This window comes from Haliotis asinina, chromosome 2 (assembly GCF_037392515.1).
Source record: "Haliotis asinina isolate JCU_RB_2024 chromosome 2, JCU_Hal_asi_v2, whole genome shotgun sequence".
Lineage (NCBI taxonomy): Eukaryota > Metazoa > Mollusca > Gastropoda > Lepetellida > Haliotidae > Haliotis > Haliotis asinina.
Genome location: NC_090281.1, coordinates 53761405 through 53777903, shown reverse-complemented (window position 1 = coordinate 53777903; position 16499 = coordinate 53761405). Strand labels below are relative to the sequence as shown.

General features: G+C 39.1%; 1 protein-coding gene across 1 annotated transcript in view; it reads right to left on the bottom strand.

Annotated features, from left to right (window-relative positions):
• Positions 1-10637: 10637 nt before the first annotated feature.
• The window catches only part of LOC137272686 (gamma-aminobutyric acid receptor subunit alpha-3-like), a 100056-nt gene continuing 94194 nt past the window's right edge, over positions 10638-16499 (bottom strand). The window contains exon 9 of the mRNA XM_067805065.1: positions 10638-11234. Coding sequence (XP_067661166.1) covers positions 10920-11234 — 315 coding nt within the window. The 3' untranslated portion in view covers positions 10638-10919. The remainder of the gene's footprint in view (positions 11235-16499) is intronic.

Genomic DNA, 16499 nt, shown 5'->3' with positions numbered 1-16499 from the left:
ATAATATTAATACACACACATGCTGATTTTATATATGTACCTTTATGTAACCATAAAACCTGGAATGCAAAACCGTCTTCATCAGACATTCCTTCAGACATTATAAAACGTACGTATACGCGAATGGCATACATACGTAGTAAGTACTGATATACCCACTCAGCTAATGGTGATAGCATCGATCTGTAGTGTCAGGGTTCCAATGACACTCCGCTGTATCTATATATATTCTCGTTTATTTGAAAGTGATGACATTGTTGGTCTAGTATGTCCTTCCTTGATTGGAGCACACGGTCACAAAAACAAAGTCTACCTAACGACTCAAAGGAACCTCACATTATTAATATGTTTGGTTCATTTTTTTAATAATTAGCACATATACATAACAGCTGCATGTTTATTTTGGCCAAATCCCTTGTGAGAGAGTGGCCACAGTACGGAGAGCTTCTAGACTTTTGTGAGTCCAGAATTAAGTTGTGACGTGTTAATTACTTCTTTGATGCATATTGGAAAGTAGATAAAAATAGAGTTTACCGTTTCAGTTTTAAGATATCATCATCGTAAAACATTGTGCATGAATACTTCGCAATGGAGAGGAGTATGTGTCTTCTTCATGCGAAGGGTTCGAATCTGTGATTCTGTTTGTGTGCACTCTATGGGTGCTCTTGAGTACTGAAGATACTGTATGTCCACTGCGGGTGTCCCTCCAGCTCCAGACTGAAATAGCTGAATTCGAATACAGTAACATCTGCATGATGACATATGAGCAATAACTGCAGGAGGATCAGTATTCATAAGAGACAAATTGGTAGTGCCATTATCTGTGTTTCTCCTGTGAGCTTTTGATAATATAATACATAAAGTGCTCATAATACGTAAGATGCTCAAGTTGATTGCGATTACAAAAGAAGGTTTAACTTAGAAAATAATACATACAGGACAACATTGTAAAATCAATATTTTACTACACAGACAATGAATGCTTGTAATTAACATGTTATAAAGACAGGTAGAGAGGGTTAGGTTAGTTTCCATCATAAATTACAAGGCGACTAGTCAAGACTTGATTCATCAGTAATAAATAAGGATTCATCTCCTGTCAGAGAAAGACAAGCAGGAGTAGTTTTTTTTTCAAGTATAGAAGATGATGCAAGAACGCTTTGTATCGCCCTTGTCTTACGTTGAAATACGTACAGCCAGTTGCCTTTAGAGAACCTACAACACTTTCAAGAAAAACTAGAAAAAACTTTGAGAAACTCTTTTGCTCGTACTTTCTCGGCAACATCCCAAAAGGAGATGATGCAAATACTGAAAGAAAACGCTAAAAATGCCCTTCATATTCGTCATGTCAATAACACTTATGCAAACTGCCAGCAACTATGTCGAAAAACAGTTGGTCCATTGGCGAACAGATACGTATGCATCATTCAATAACAGAAAAAAAACATTACAATTCCATGAATAACATCTTTCTCTTTCTCTTAGCACCCATTCCACAGTGCTTCTAACCTTGTTCCCTTGTAAGGGATCTTTGGGCTGAAAAAAACACGTTTGATCCAGTAGTCATAACATGTGTTTTATGTTGAATGTTTTTATCCTCTTAAACTCGAAACTGTTCTCCCGAGAGGTGTTATGAGCACAACTAGAACGTCAATTTATTTCGCTTTGCACATGCCCTGTCGTGGGACCTACGAATTGATCGAGAACAGTTTTTCATGGATTATGGACGAATGTTCATATGCACTTGATGACGCCGTGAATGCTTTTCTTTATCAGTAAAACAAATATTTCAACGAAGTTACATCTCAATAACAATCTCGTAATGACAAAAGTTGTTTTTGTCAGTCTCGGAACATCAAAATGATTAAATGTTCCTTTCTGATTCGCCTCCCAGCAGCACTGTGAAAATATCTCGTTTTTGTTATGTTCGGCCATGTCACACTTCACAATAAATTCGAATTTCTATATGTCAAATATATACTGATGCGACCTGTGAGCAAAGTTAGCAGGCAGGAAACAAACCATGGTCTTCAGCGTTCATTCATATTGCAATGACAGTTCTACAAAATGCCAAACAGCTAAATAAAGTGATGGATAACAATATTTGTAGTTCTCCGTAATAGAAAATTTTGCTTGACCCTGGTATAAGGATCTGTATAGAAACGTCACAATTACAGTTATTTAAAGAAATTTTTATCCACATACGTTCAGCGCACTTTGCCATCTGTTAGTATCAGTATCCGAGAAATGCATGTTGACTTTATGAGGTCATTCATAAGGCAAGTCAAAGAAGCCAAAAGAAACTGATGGATACCAACTTCTCGTTTGTGCTGTTTTACGGAATTGTCGTTTGACAACTGCCGACGGATCTGTACGTAAACGTATCTATTACAGTACAGTAAAGACGCCTTTATCCACAAACATTTGATGTCCATTTGTACCCTGTTGTGGGACTTACAAATCGATAAAGCTAAAAAAGTAACCTGTTATTCAGTTCAACGGAGAGATGGTTGTTGTTTTTTTCAAATCGGATTTTGACAATTGTTCCTGTACACCATATGGCACTGCGGTATGTGCGCTTTATTACAATGCGTTACAACACTACAAGAATCTATTAATTTCAAATGTCGTTATTAGTTTTCGAACGTCAAAATAAATAAAATATGCTCCCTTGTTACATGTCTTCAAGCAATAAGGTAAACGTATCAGTCTATGGTACTGTCACACTTCAAAACAATTCTGAATATAACATACATATGTGATAAGATGCATTTGAGGCGTGGTGAGGTTGCAAAAGCCCCACTGACGAAACAGAACAACGAACTCCATCAGGATATAGTTGAAGAAAAACTACATTTGTCTGAGCTCATTCAAGGAGCAATGGCACTTCTACAGCAAGCAAATGTAGAAAAAAACTTATCGACGACAACTTCTCGGTTGTACTGAAATACTGAAGTGTTGCTTGACAACACTTAAGGGTCTGTATGAAAAGTTAATTTGTTCACACACTATTTGTCCGGTTTGTCACCTTCCAGCAACTGGGAAATACATGTGGATCAATCTCCACGGCGGTCCTCACTTTTTGTATAGCTCAGATATGTTTATGGCTTCCTTGGCACAGAGCTATTTTTTTCAGATCGAAGCACAGGCATAATTGAGTTCAACGACATAGCCATGCTCTGTTGACTATCCCCTTAGCACTCTGATCTAGCAGTGTGATGCAAAACACATATGTATGTGTGCGTCTGTCCCCGTGTCATGTTTTTTTGTTTTGTTTGTAAAACAATAAAATCTATTCGTTTATATTTGGACATGGACATCAAGTCGATCATTTTATTTTTTTTCAATGTAAGAAATCACAAAACCAAAAAAATGAAAAAGTCTTTTTTCACAAAAAACATTCAATTTCGGTCTTCAAATACATACAATCTTGGTGGCAATCAAGTCTGGAAGGTTGTACTGATTTTTTTTTATTTTAATATTAGTAACATCATTAACATACCATGAAAATGTTTAAAGTCGGATACCCGCTCGCGACTAAAACGAATACGTTAGGGACGTGAAAGGGATTCTAAATTATAGGAATGATTAAGGAAAGCAAATTTCAAACATGGATCATTTTCATGTTATGTGGTCAACTCAGTGGGTGAATGTGTCGCGATGGAAATCAAACTTGGACCTACATCATAATGAACGAAAGCTATTAAAAGGACGCACCACAGTGACGATGAACAAGGGCTTCTGTTCATGGAGAGCCTACTTGCGTTTCAGTCCAATCAAAGCGGGTATGTGGTAACTAAATGCTGCTGTTTTCACGTCTGCAGCTGACAGTATTGCTACAAAATCTTCCTGGCCTTACCTTTTACTTACGAAAGAACGTCTCAACATGGACACATCAGCATGACGATTAGCCCAGCCCTCCATCCAAGGAGTCATTACTTAGCTCACCATCTTGACACGGACAAAATAAAATCACCTCTGACCTGCCGTACTACATATAAAAGAACGTCTCTCAAAACCTTTATTCCCCCACACGCCTCACCATGGCCCTAAACGTTCCTAAATAAGAGCGTAAAATATGAAAGGTATTGACAAGGGACGGTAGCTCGAAATACAATTACCAGCCATCTGTATTAACATCAGGTTCTTTCATATTTAAGCTTCATCATCGACTGATGACATTACACCAGGAAGAGGATGTTCAAACAACAGTTAGAAGAAACAACATTCAGTGAAACATGTGTGAAAGTATAAAACAATACTCAACTGATCACGGTTACCTGTACGTAAGAAAGAGTTAACCTGTTAAACACCAATGAAATATTCAACTTCAATTCAACCGATAGCATAATTACAAGGTGAGCGTCGGTATTCTAACAGTGTGGACAGCAACGTTTACCAATGGCAAAGGAGTCATAATCTAACTATAGATAGTTCGGGAGGCAAATGTCTAATAGGTTCATTTGTGCTTTGTGAAGCCGAGTGACACCTCAGGAGATAATGTCTAGACGGTGTGAATGCGTAATTATAGTGGGGAAATTTCTCTGTTACGTTCTTTTATAGTTAATTTGAGCCACGTGGCGCCCTTGTTAATCTATGTGTACCTAATCCTGTCGAGTCGCTGAAGCCTTTGAAAAGTTTTCGTAATTTGTGAAAACTGGACCCGGGGATCATTCTTCCCATTTTTAAAGGAAACTAATCACCCAATTAACCCACTTCCAATCTTCAGGTAGGAACTAGATGAAGTCTTTTCATTGAAAAATGTTGATACATATGTTGATGATGTTTGTAATGATTGATTCGTAAGTGTGTTTCGGGTGTGAAGAAGTACATAAAAGTAGATGCCATGTCCAGATTACTCAAACCTTCGAAGTGACAATCTGCATGAAATCTTATCGTATGTGTGATTTGTATGTGGCAAACGCACTGAGGTTCTGGCTTTATGAATAAAAAGAAGAGCCCCTAGTTGGGTCCATTTAGTGGCAATACCAGTGAGGTCCGTTGGATGATTAGATGTCTTGGATTGAGGATGCTTGGAACTGGTAGCCTGAATATCATGTGCGGTCGTCACGGCTAAAAGCACAAACTGACCAGTCATTTTCATGCAAACCATTTCAGGTAAGGGGTCCATCCTGTTTTACTGTGTAGAGGATGATTGTCATTTCCCTTTTAAAGCGATACCTCAGAAAACTACTTGCCATGCGATGAAAGGGCAAATGTTGTCAGCAAATATTGGTGGTTCCTCTCTTGGCACTATGATTTGTACGGGATTCAAGCCCTCTACTAACTATATTTGCATTTTGATTGGTAGCACGTGCCCTTCGAACCTAGGTCGTCCACCACTTCGCTTTGCTTGCTTTGAGGCCCGCTTGAGTGACAACCAATCAGATTCCAATTTAGACAGACCGTCTACTTTCAGAAATCAATAATTGATTGATATGTATCATATTTTTTATTGAATGATTATGAACGGCAACCAGAACACAGGGATTAGAAGGTTGTAAGGAGCTTGCAACTAGATAAACGACCCCTAATTGTCCAATCTAGGAATGATAACTTCTTTATCGAGCTTTACAGTAATCCTGACTCGAGTTATCAGCTCGGAGGCTTGTGGCGTTAACTGTTTTGACGCTGTCTGTCATAAAACCAGACTGGCCCATGGTCGCAGGTTTACTTGCGGCTCGAAGATTTTATCTGGTGAATGGGCAAACACTAGCCCTGGATCCTTTTGAGGGGACTAACAAACCAATACAGTATCCATAATATTCCATGTCGTCTTGTCGTAGCAAGTACTAAATGTCTGATCAAAGACTTCATTAGCAACACTTGGACGACTTTATCAAGAGGCTGGGAATAAATGGTCAGTGGTTTGTGTAATAATATGTTTGGTATCGCCCTTAAAGGTTCACACAGACCTGTCATAGTAACTTCTGAATAATAATCAAGACGCCGCTACTTGTTCCGTTCTCCTAGACGACGATGTGTAAAGGTAGCACGGGATCATTCATCAATATGGTTATATTCCTCTTTGGGATCATTGTATCATTAAGTTGTAGAATGTTACGTGATCGAATCACACTTAATACATATATTAGTCTCGATTTAATGGTTGTCATCTCATTGCCGTTGTGATGGTGAGGTATTCAAAGTTCCTTCGTTACTTCTTGAAGAAGAGAACTAATTTATTTAACGTTACTTCTAATCGTGCAATAGCATATGTGAATATACATTTGTTAAGCTGCGGTCCGAATATAAAAGCAATGGTTATCTCTTCAGAGTGAATATCTAATACATATAACAAATAGGATTCTCATCACTTTACGAAGAACGAACTGTGGAACTTGGTCAACCTAATGTTCAGGCAAAGTCTTCGTTTCCGTTTAGCTTCAAGAATAGTCAACTTAAATGGCTATGCTATGTCACAGATTCTCACGATTGTTCAACTGACAAACAGCTGGAAGTGAGAGGGTGGGTAGAGATTTACGCCACTTTTGCAGTATTCAAGCATCGTCACCAGACACCAGAAGTGAGTTTCCTACTTCGTATCTACATGGAGAATTGAACCCAAGGTGTGACAAGCGAACGCTTTCCCCTCGTTTTGAATATGACGAATATGCAATACATAATTTTGGCGTTTTTAAACTCCACACTACGCTATAAGGAAAACTATCATTATTTCGAAAATAAAGGCTGGATGCTGCGAATTTGTCACAGTGTATGAGTGACCCGTAGGTGGCTTTCAGCAACATAACAGCGATATCGCAGCGAGGTTATACGTGACGGCTGAGCTCCACAAACTGTATAACCCGTATGGAGAATCGTGGACTCTAAAAGGCAAACCCACGGCCCTTCATTTGTATCAAATACTGCAGTTATATACCTTTTTGTAGTCTTTATAATAATATTAGGACTAAACCAGGAAGACAAGACCATCTTCATCACTGTGTTCAGACGTAATAAAAAAGGGCATGTATGTGAATGCCCTCAGCCGTAGTGAGTACTGGTGTACCCACTGAGGTTATAGTGATAACATCGATCTGGAGTGTCTGAGTTACGAAGAAACACCATTGTTCCTATATTTATCTTCTGTTTGAGAGCGATGATAATAATGATCTTTCCAGGGCTACACTGATTGGAGCACATAGGGACACAAACAGTCTACTTGACGACATGATGGTATCCACATATTATTAATTACTTCTTTACAGAACATTTGAAAATAGTCAAAAGTAGAATTTATTGTCTTAGTTGTAAGATATCCTAATCGTATAATTTTATGTTTGATACTTAAGAATGACATGGAGTAAATGTTTTCTTGACGTGAAGCCTCATACAGGGGGTGGGGTGGGGTGGGTTGTGGGGGTTTGCAGTTGTTTTAATTAAAATAATAAAATAATGTAATTGTATATATAGTATTTTGTATTACTGCAAAGAAAAGAGAATTTTTTCGTCTTGTATACTTGTCGAGCGTCGTACAAGCACACGTTTGTGACGAAACATATAATATAGTGCACACATTGATAGTCTGACGTTGGGGGTAGAGGTTAGTCGCCTATGCGATGGGTCGTCGTGACGAAAATCATGGGTTCCAATCCCGCTTCTTTCTGATTATTTTTCTGTGTCTCTCAGCACCAATCCTGCAACATTAGAGTGCTGAGACAGGGGAAGTCTAACGCCCACATATATTTGCAACTCGCTGTCATGAGGTTGTTGAGTAAATGCGTGAGTGAGTTAAAATATTTCAGCCATTTCGTGACTAAGACAAGTTGTAAATCCACCAAAGACACATGTAAATTATAAAAATCTGGCAGCGAAGGACTGTAAACCCAACTAGCATATCGCAGTAATTTATAAGTAAAACTAGCGTTTATCTCTAAAACTTGAGTTCAAATGCGGACAAGGCAGTATTAAAATGGGCTATAGATCAACTGAAGGTAGATCACCATACTATGGACCATGGGGACTTACAGTACATTTGCTTCCTGCATGGCTTCTAGCTGGATTTACACCATCCCTTCAGCTGTTAGCAATTTAGACACATCTAGATAAAAATTAAAAATACTCATATGCTACGATTAAAAGCAGTGGAAAGGTTTAGTGTACTTTGAATGTTGTTGAGGAAATGACTCTCCCATCGCCATCGTCTTCGTCAGCCGCCTTCAGAGTGTGAGTGAGTGAGTGAGTGAGTGAGTGAGTGAGTGAGTGAGTGAGTTTAGTTCAGATTATTTATGTAATTAGGTATTCGGCTCGTAACAGATGTGACCGAGTCAGATTTAGTACAGCACACCTCTCAGCAATATCACGGCGGGGAACAATATACTATATACTTATGAAGGGAATCGAACCCGGGACTTGACCCGGGAATATGTATATTTACATCTTGGCGCGGTTGGGAAGCGTAAAGTTTAAAGCTTTGGTCCGTCACGCCACAGAACCGGGTTCGATGCCCAGCATTGGTACCATGTATGAAGACCATTTCTGGTGTCCCTCGCCTTGATATTGCTGGAATATTGCTGAAAGCGGCGTAAAACCATTATTACTCACTCACACTGAAATCGCTTTCCCACTTACATCCCCAAGCGTAAACACAATTTCACTTAAAAGCATAAAATAGTGTTAATTTTAAAACGATTTGACATTTAACCTTTCCATATCAAACCAACTCTAATTAAATATGTGTCAGTCACAACGACCTACATGTTCACTATATAAATGAAGATGTGGTCTAGACATATCCTCCGCACTTCTGCTATCACTTTAAATGTTAAGTCGCACTTGATAAATCATTCTCAGGAAATATCAGAAATTACCTTAACAATAAAGTCTGTCATTTTAACCAACAACACTTCCTGACCGCGCGGAGACGACACCGCTGGAAACGTGATCACGGCGGGACAAAGCCGTATGATGATCTGTACTGAGTGGGCCCTTCATCTTGTCTTGAAACGGTTAAACCGGCAATACCGTTAAAGTTTAAAGGATTCAAATAAGGTTGTGTAATTTCCTTAGGGACTTCTTCCTCGGTGATTATCGCAGATGCTGAGGTAATGGGATTGCTATGAGTGTATAAAACAGCCGCGTGATGCACTTTTTAGCTGTTATTACTGACAGAGATTGAATATGATAATTAAAACTTATACTGAAACATGTGAAGGTTTGTTTTCGTTAGGGACAGTTAATGGACTTGGTAGCAAGAGAGACGAAGCCACCACGCTTTAGAATACCATGAAATGCTAAATATAAAGTGAGCGAGTAAGGTTTTACGCTACTTTTAGCAATAATCCAAACCTTGGTTTCCTCACATTAGGGAATGTGTAGGGAATCGAACTCGGGTCTTGGCGTTATGTATACACTCGTGCCGGGGCAGTTCAGTGGGTAAGGTGTTGGGTGTTATTACAGAAGACATCGGTCGATTCTACACATGGATAACAGGCGCGAGGCATACTGATGTTGTCCACTGCTTTGATATTGAAGGTTTAAACCTGGTGTTACATTCTCATTCCAGTTGGTAATAGTTGATTCTGTCGACCATATTGACAGAACATTTTGCCTGGTATATGTGGTTGGTTTTAATTCATTATATTTTGGTTAGCAAATATTTCATTGCTTTCTATATACTTAAATGCATCAATGCCATACCGTTTGTGTGTGTGTGTGTGTGTGTGTGTGTGTGTGTGTGTGTGTGTGTGTGTGTGTGTGTGTGTGTGTGTGTGTGTGTGTGTGTGTGTGTGTGTGTGTGTGTGTGTGTGTGTGTGTGTGAATAACGAATTACCAGACAACTTATTACAGAAAATATCACATGGGATTCTCGGAAAGAGCTATTTCGCTTCTATCTCAGTTAACATAATTGTCTTTTAAAGAGTAAATATATTATCCTGACTGGCAGGATGGGACACTTGGAGATAACAAATTGAATCTTCAGAATCAAATATCGTAATATCGTCTAACCGAAGGCTTCAATACAGTAGTTCATTTATTTTTTCCAAGTCAAACCCTCTGAAAACCCGTCTAACATGGTCTTAACGAATTCACCAAAAGCATCCTTAATCAGTGTATTTCCATGACAGCTAAAGAACTAACGCTACAGTATGACAGAGCGACGAACACAGTTTGGTCTTGGAAGCCAATTTCACTGCTCAGCGTCCCAAAGCCATCCTGGAACCGTCAAAATATACAGATGAATAACCACGTGCGCAATAGGCTGTTCTCGAGAAATACCTCACAGAAAAATGTAGAGGAATTAAGCTCATTACTGCTTGTTCACAATTTGGAAAAGGGGATTTACTGGACTAGAGTATAGCGAAGTGTTCCCTTAACCCTTGCTCTTATCATCAGGGTCTGAGGATCAATGACATGAAGTCTCATGAAAATGTGCAATGTACCGATGGATCCTCCTGAGAAATCAAGTCGAAATTGGTAACAGGAATGGGCTGCTTCAGCTACCCTACACAATGAAAGTGATTTACTTCGCATTTGTTCGAAAAGAATTCTTTAATTCGACTCACCAGTGAAAGAGGCTGGGAGGCATTAATGGCATATACATTCTCTAGACTACATTTCCTGAGGTCCCATCTGAACTGAAATGTGGCGGTGACATATACACTCGATGGCATATGCTCAACAAAACAAGCTGTGCTAAGTTGTGAACATAGTGTTTATTTACAAGACATTTTTATTGCATAATACATCAACCTTCATTCTATACAACGTTGCCTTTTAAGCTGTTTGAGTTTTCACCACAGTGTGAAATTACAAGCAATACAGAACAGACAAAATAGTTTTAAGTATGTTCAAGATGTTAATGCCATGCATCCAGCAAACTTTAACGACATAACGACATTAGATGTCTGGTAATAATGTAACGACATAGTAAAAGAACTAGCAACCAACTTTTTGAAACAAGAAAAAGGGGAAAATAGTCAGCTATCCATTTCAAAGTAAAGATATCCTATCCAATATAACGTGTTTAAAACAATAAATGACCCCGGAAACATTATCCTTGCTGTCTTGTCTATTCGGTTCACGTTGGTTCCGGGTTCGTAAGCAGTTAGTTCGCTCTGTGCAGGTCTATAACTGCTACTGCCGATCAAACAGCGCCAGGAGTTGGCACAACAGCTGCTGCTGTATCTGTTCGTCTCCATCTCAATGCATTCATCCCCTTCTATCAGAATCTCCCGTTCCCGTTCATCCGTCTCGTTTACGTAGATAGCTTTTCTTTGAGGTGGAGGTGGAACCTGAAATTGGAAGACAAAGGTGAGTCGGTGCTTAAACCAGATTGGTTGAAAGGTTTAGCTCCTTCTTTTAAAAAATGTCTACGAGTTTTTCCACTGTCTAAATTAGAGAAATGTCGCTATTCAGATGGGTAATACGATTCCGGTATTCGTGTGAGTAGTGTCGTGTAAAATTGAATGTCATTTATCCGAAAACTCTGCTTTAAGCTGATTCTACAGTCAAAGGTTTCATCAATCTTTTGGTTATTGTTCAACACTGACGCAGCAACATTCCGGTATATATTATGGCGGTCTGCACCAATCGAGATAGTTGTTAACATTATTATTACGCCCTATGCATTCTGGTAAACACTAAGTTGTCAGAAAGCACTGTACGAAACGACCAGAGCCTCTTACGACAAGTATTGACACGTTTCGTCCTGAGTAGAGTCACGTCTGATTTAATACCTGTGCACGGCCAGAGTGCGGCTGATTTTCTTTGTCTTTATTAATGCTGAAATTGAGTTGTGATACCTTTAGTCATCTTCTGCATATATTGTTTCATGGTTAGATTAGATTTCCGAAATGTCCTGAAACAAGAAACTTCTATGTCAGGTTTACTTTCCGATCGCAATGATTTACGCATTGTCTAATCTATCAATATGAGAACGTCAGTGACTGCATCTTGTGAAAAGAAAGATATCCCAATAATACAATCAAGACGTTATTGGAGGTATGACGCCGATGACATCAAAGACATAAGTCTTGTTTTGCCATAACTATTACCCTTCTCGAGTGGACAGTCTCGAGCTCGTCTGTTGATATATTCTCATGGTCCATATTAAGAATGAAATTTAACCTCATATCTGTATCAAAATAGCCTTGTATTGTGTGGATATGTTCCTTTAATCGCCTGTTCATTAAACATTAAGATTCTATTGGGGTTTCTTTTAAAGTTGTCGAATAATAAGTGTCCCCATTTACACTGTTCCTGTATATATGAATACAGTATTCTTTTAAGTTTGCTTTTGAAAGTGTGCATACTGTGGGGTTTAAATCCCTAACAGTCTGTACACTGCAACTCTATATAACAGTACGACGTGCTTCTCTGAATGTTTTCCAAATGTATTTGTGAGAAACTCTTCAGATCAAACCTTACCACAGTCGTTGAATGTCATAAGTGACATGCATAATCTATCACCACTTTTTGAAGCATTTTTTCTGAAAGTATCTAAAGACATGACCAGTAAAGCAATGCTTTGCTACAACCCTTATTCCATCTTCATAGTTTAAGGACCGATATCAAAACTTTGCGGTACTTCATCTTCTTTCATCACAAGCATATTCAGACATCGAAAACAGATGCTCTGCATTGTCTCGAAGCAGACATTGTGATTATGTGATCATCATTCGGAGAGCCCTTCGTCTGAAGTGGTGGCCAATGAGTTTACTAGACACATACATATTGCTTTTTCACACTGGAAGTGCTTCACCAAATCTTCACTGCGGTAATAACACCTCGCACAGGAGAATTGCTGAGACAATCAATACGGATGACCAGTTCAGCAGAGAAACAGCAATTGTAATAAAGCACATTATATGCTACTTGTAATGCCGGAGTATACTGCGGTGCTCTACGTCAAATTAAAAATATTTGATCTTTGATCCTCTCATAGATGAACAGAAAGTTAAAACTATGTCCAATATGTAAATTAGAGGACTGCAATTTGTTTAATATTTTGATGGTTGAAAGTCTCGTACACATGTTTAGGTTTCAAAATTCAGGAATTATATCTAACCATCTCCGCATTTCTGGTACTGGATTGCAACGTTTTGGAAGCATATGTTTCACGTCATATCCCTATGATTTCACAAGAGACTGCGGCTCTATCCTAAAAAGGTACGCCACAATCTGAAGTGTAGTTCTTTGTCAACCAAATTAGAGTTGATGGTTCGAGTATAGTCAGGAGTCTATTTTGGATTTTCCATCTTTCGAAAGATCTATTTCCCAGCCATTAATGCAACAAGAAGAGTATGTAAGTGCCAGATGTCAGACCTTCAGAGTGCTGACAGGGTGACTCACGTCTCTTCATGCCTTACACGTCCCAATAAAAATGGTCCAAATGCAATTAGTTCTCGCCATGATGTTTTGGTTTGTCGTCGGTATTCTTGTCATGTTCTCCTTATCGTCAACTAAAAACAAGAGCTTGTGACACTGAAAGAATAGGATTTGACAATATCGCTAGGTCTTCGTTGAAACCACAGATTCTGAATATCTAAAATTAAGGCATAAATCGTCCGTGATCTTCTTCTAACTGATTGAGTTAACGCGTTTAGTAAATAAGTTTCAAAACACACCGTCGTTTCTCTTTATCTCGACACATCGTGAGATTAAGAGCAGCACGTTCTGAAAAAAGGATACCCAATGCAATATCCCTTGACTAGTGTTCTGCCAACAAACCTAATGTGCTAGAAGGCAAGACCTATAATTTTATATGTTGTTTCAAGGGAATAACGGTAAATGTCAAGCTTGACATAATGGATAAATTGGTCGACTGCAGTGAACTTGATCCACGTATGTGGCCAAGGTTTGCATCTGTTTGCATAGAAAATTGATAAAAAGCGGCCCACATTTTCTGTGATGCAAAAATTGTATTACCGCGTATGATTGCACTGACAATGATGGAACCCAGAGAATTCCAATATTTCCTTTTAACAAAATTGGTGATATCATTCTGTGTCATGCTGTTTCCAATATCTAGTCGAGTGCCAAACCATTTTTATATGTTTGACAAGTCTGTTATTGTACTAGTAGGCATACACGGGGAACGGGATGAGTTACATCCTTTCAGTCCCATAAAAAACCTAACCAACAACGCATTCCTTTCACATGGACAAAATCGATAATAATGTTACCACTAGGTATGTCGAGACGCGTCTCACATAGCTGAAATTTCATAAATATGATTTCCTCTCGAGCCAGGGCAAAGGAAATGCACTTAAAAAGTTTCTTAGAATTGAAACCTTCTCCCGCTCATGGGAATTTGGTTTATTGTCAATTTGAATTGTTACAACATTTCGTGATATCAAGGCGGGCTAAGCTGAGTTGGCGGAAAGTCTGATCTTATGCATGCTTGCTGAACGCGTGAGGTATGTGTTGACTCACCTGGAGTCAGAGTCAGAGCATATCTGAGATTGAACCGATCATGTGTCGCTGACGCGGAAAAGGGGCGCAACTCCTCCGGGCAAAGAGAATTGACGCTTAAATGGCTGTGCAGCTTTTTCATTATGTTTGAACACGTTATCATCTCTTCTTGGACCTTGCTTAGCTGTTTGTTTGGCAACCTTTAACATACTGAAGGAGGTAGGTAATGTCTTGGAGCTGACCTGAGTTAGCATGTGTTAACATTTAGAGCGCGTGTCAAAAAAGCTGGACCAGAGCGAAATGTGGTATAAAAAGTGAGCTTTTGTTTTCTTTTCCTTTTCAGATTCACGACAGCGCGTTAACATTAATTGTAAATATTCACATTAATTGTAAATATTCATGCAGATATGTAGTTCAATGACTTCGGGTATACATCTCATGATGTCATTTGATGACATCCTTCATACAGCTGAAATTTTGCTGACCTTAGCTGCAAACAATAAACAAACAAACATATGCCTTCCTTCGTGATAAAGCCGTGAAAATCCGCGTTAGAATTAGTCTTGACGAATGCTTATCGTAAGAGGCGATTAATGGGAGCGGTTGTCAGATTTGCTATGGCATCCAAATTGCGTAGATCGATACTCACGATGTTGATCACTGGGTTGTTTGGTCTAAATTCAATTATTTACATAAATCCGCCATATATCTTGAATATCGCTGAGTTCGGCGTAAAACAACACACTAACAACCCATTCCTTCGTGATAACTAGTGTTGGAAAACCTTGGACATGAGAACAGCAGTATTATCAGCTGAGCACAAAGAGATACGGGTTGATGTCATCAAATTGTGAGCTTCTTCTCGACATCAATAGTTCTAGATGATAAATTCTGAAACCGTATGAACCCTAGTAATTAACTGGATATATATTTTCGGATTGAAGCCAGCAGTCGGTGTCTTATGGTCCGTCCCTCGTATCAATATTGGGTTACATTCGGTCCTGGTGACTTATTGATGTCGTGAGAATGAACTAAATAGGATCATTTGGTAAGCTGGCTGGTTTTCATCGTGCCCCATGGCGGTCATCGTTGTCCAGGTGTTTATTATAGACGAACTCTTTTTCATTTCGTTAGTGCAACGTATCGATACAGATCCTTGTACTGCTGTCCGCTCGTGTGTTTCGACGTTTTGATACAGATTCCTGTGCCGTGCAGACAACGGTACAAGCATCAGTATCGAAACGTCACACTAACGAAATACTGAAGATTTTTTCCACAAAGTTTGCCTATGTTATTGTTCTTGCCAACTTTTACAATGCCAGTCAAAGAAGTCTTCAAGTTTCCCTCAAGCTAAATAAAACCAGACCTTACCGCTGCACAAAGATTTGGAAAGGGGACATAGCATCACAGGTTATTTCTGAAAAGCCTTGCATTCGACCAACCAGTGCGTCCTTTGCGAGATCGCGAACGTAAAAATTCGAATGTGTTTTTTTTGTATCATGCAGCCTCGGAAATTGTTCACACGGGACATTCCGCACATCAGTTATAGGTTGTGCGACTGATTCCGAATGCTAGAGAGCGTCTATATCTCGCTTCTAAAAAAACGCAAACATTTGCTTCGGAAGAAACGTTCCGTAGCCCGTGGGAAGTACTGCCAAACAATCTGGGCCATCTCGTAGTCGAAATTCTTTTGTTCATTTTTCATATGTTGAATCGAGGAATGGATTCCATTTTTAAATGTCTTCAATGAAGGTCACTATTTCTGTAAAATGAAGAAAGCTGTTTTCTGATAGGCTTAAGGACACAGGTAAAGATCACTTTCGTATTAGCCAAAGTCCGAGAAACGTCTTTCTGACGTGAATTGAAATGGAGTCTCTCTCTCTCTCTCTCTCTCTCTCTCTCTCTCTCTCTCTCTCTCTCTCTCTCTCTCTCTCTCTCTCTCTCTCTCTCTCTCTCTCTCTCTCTCTCTCTCTCTCTCTCTCTCTCTCTCTTGTGAATCGTAGTCACTAGTCATTCGGAAGAACAAGTAATATACAACTGAATTTATATAATTTTTATGCATAATCTTCCTGGGTATTCATTTCCGACCATATTTTGGATCAGCTATTTTGTCACAGAATAGACATAATGGACGTATACGTTTA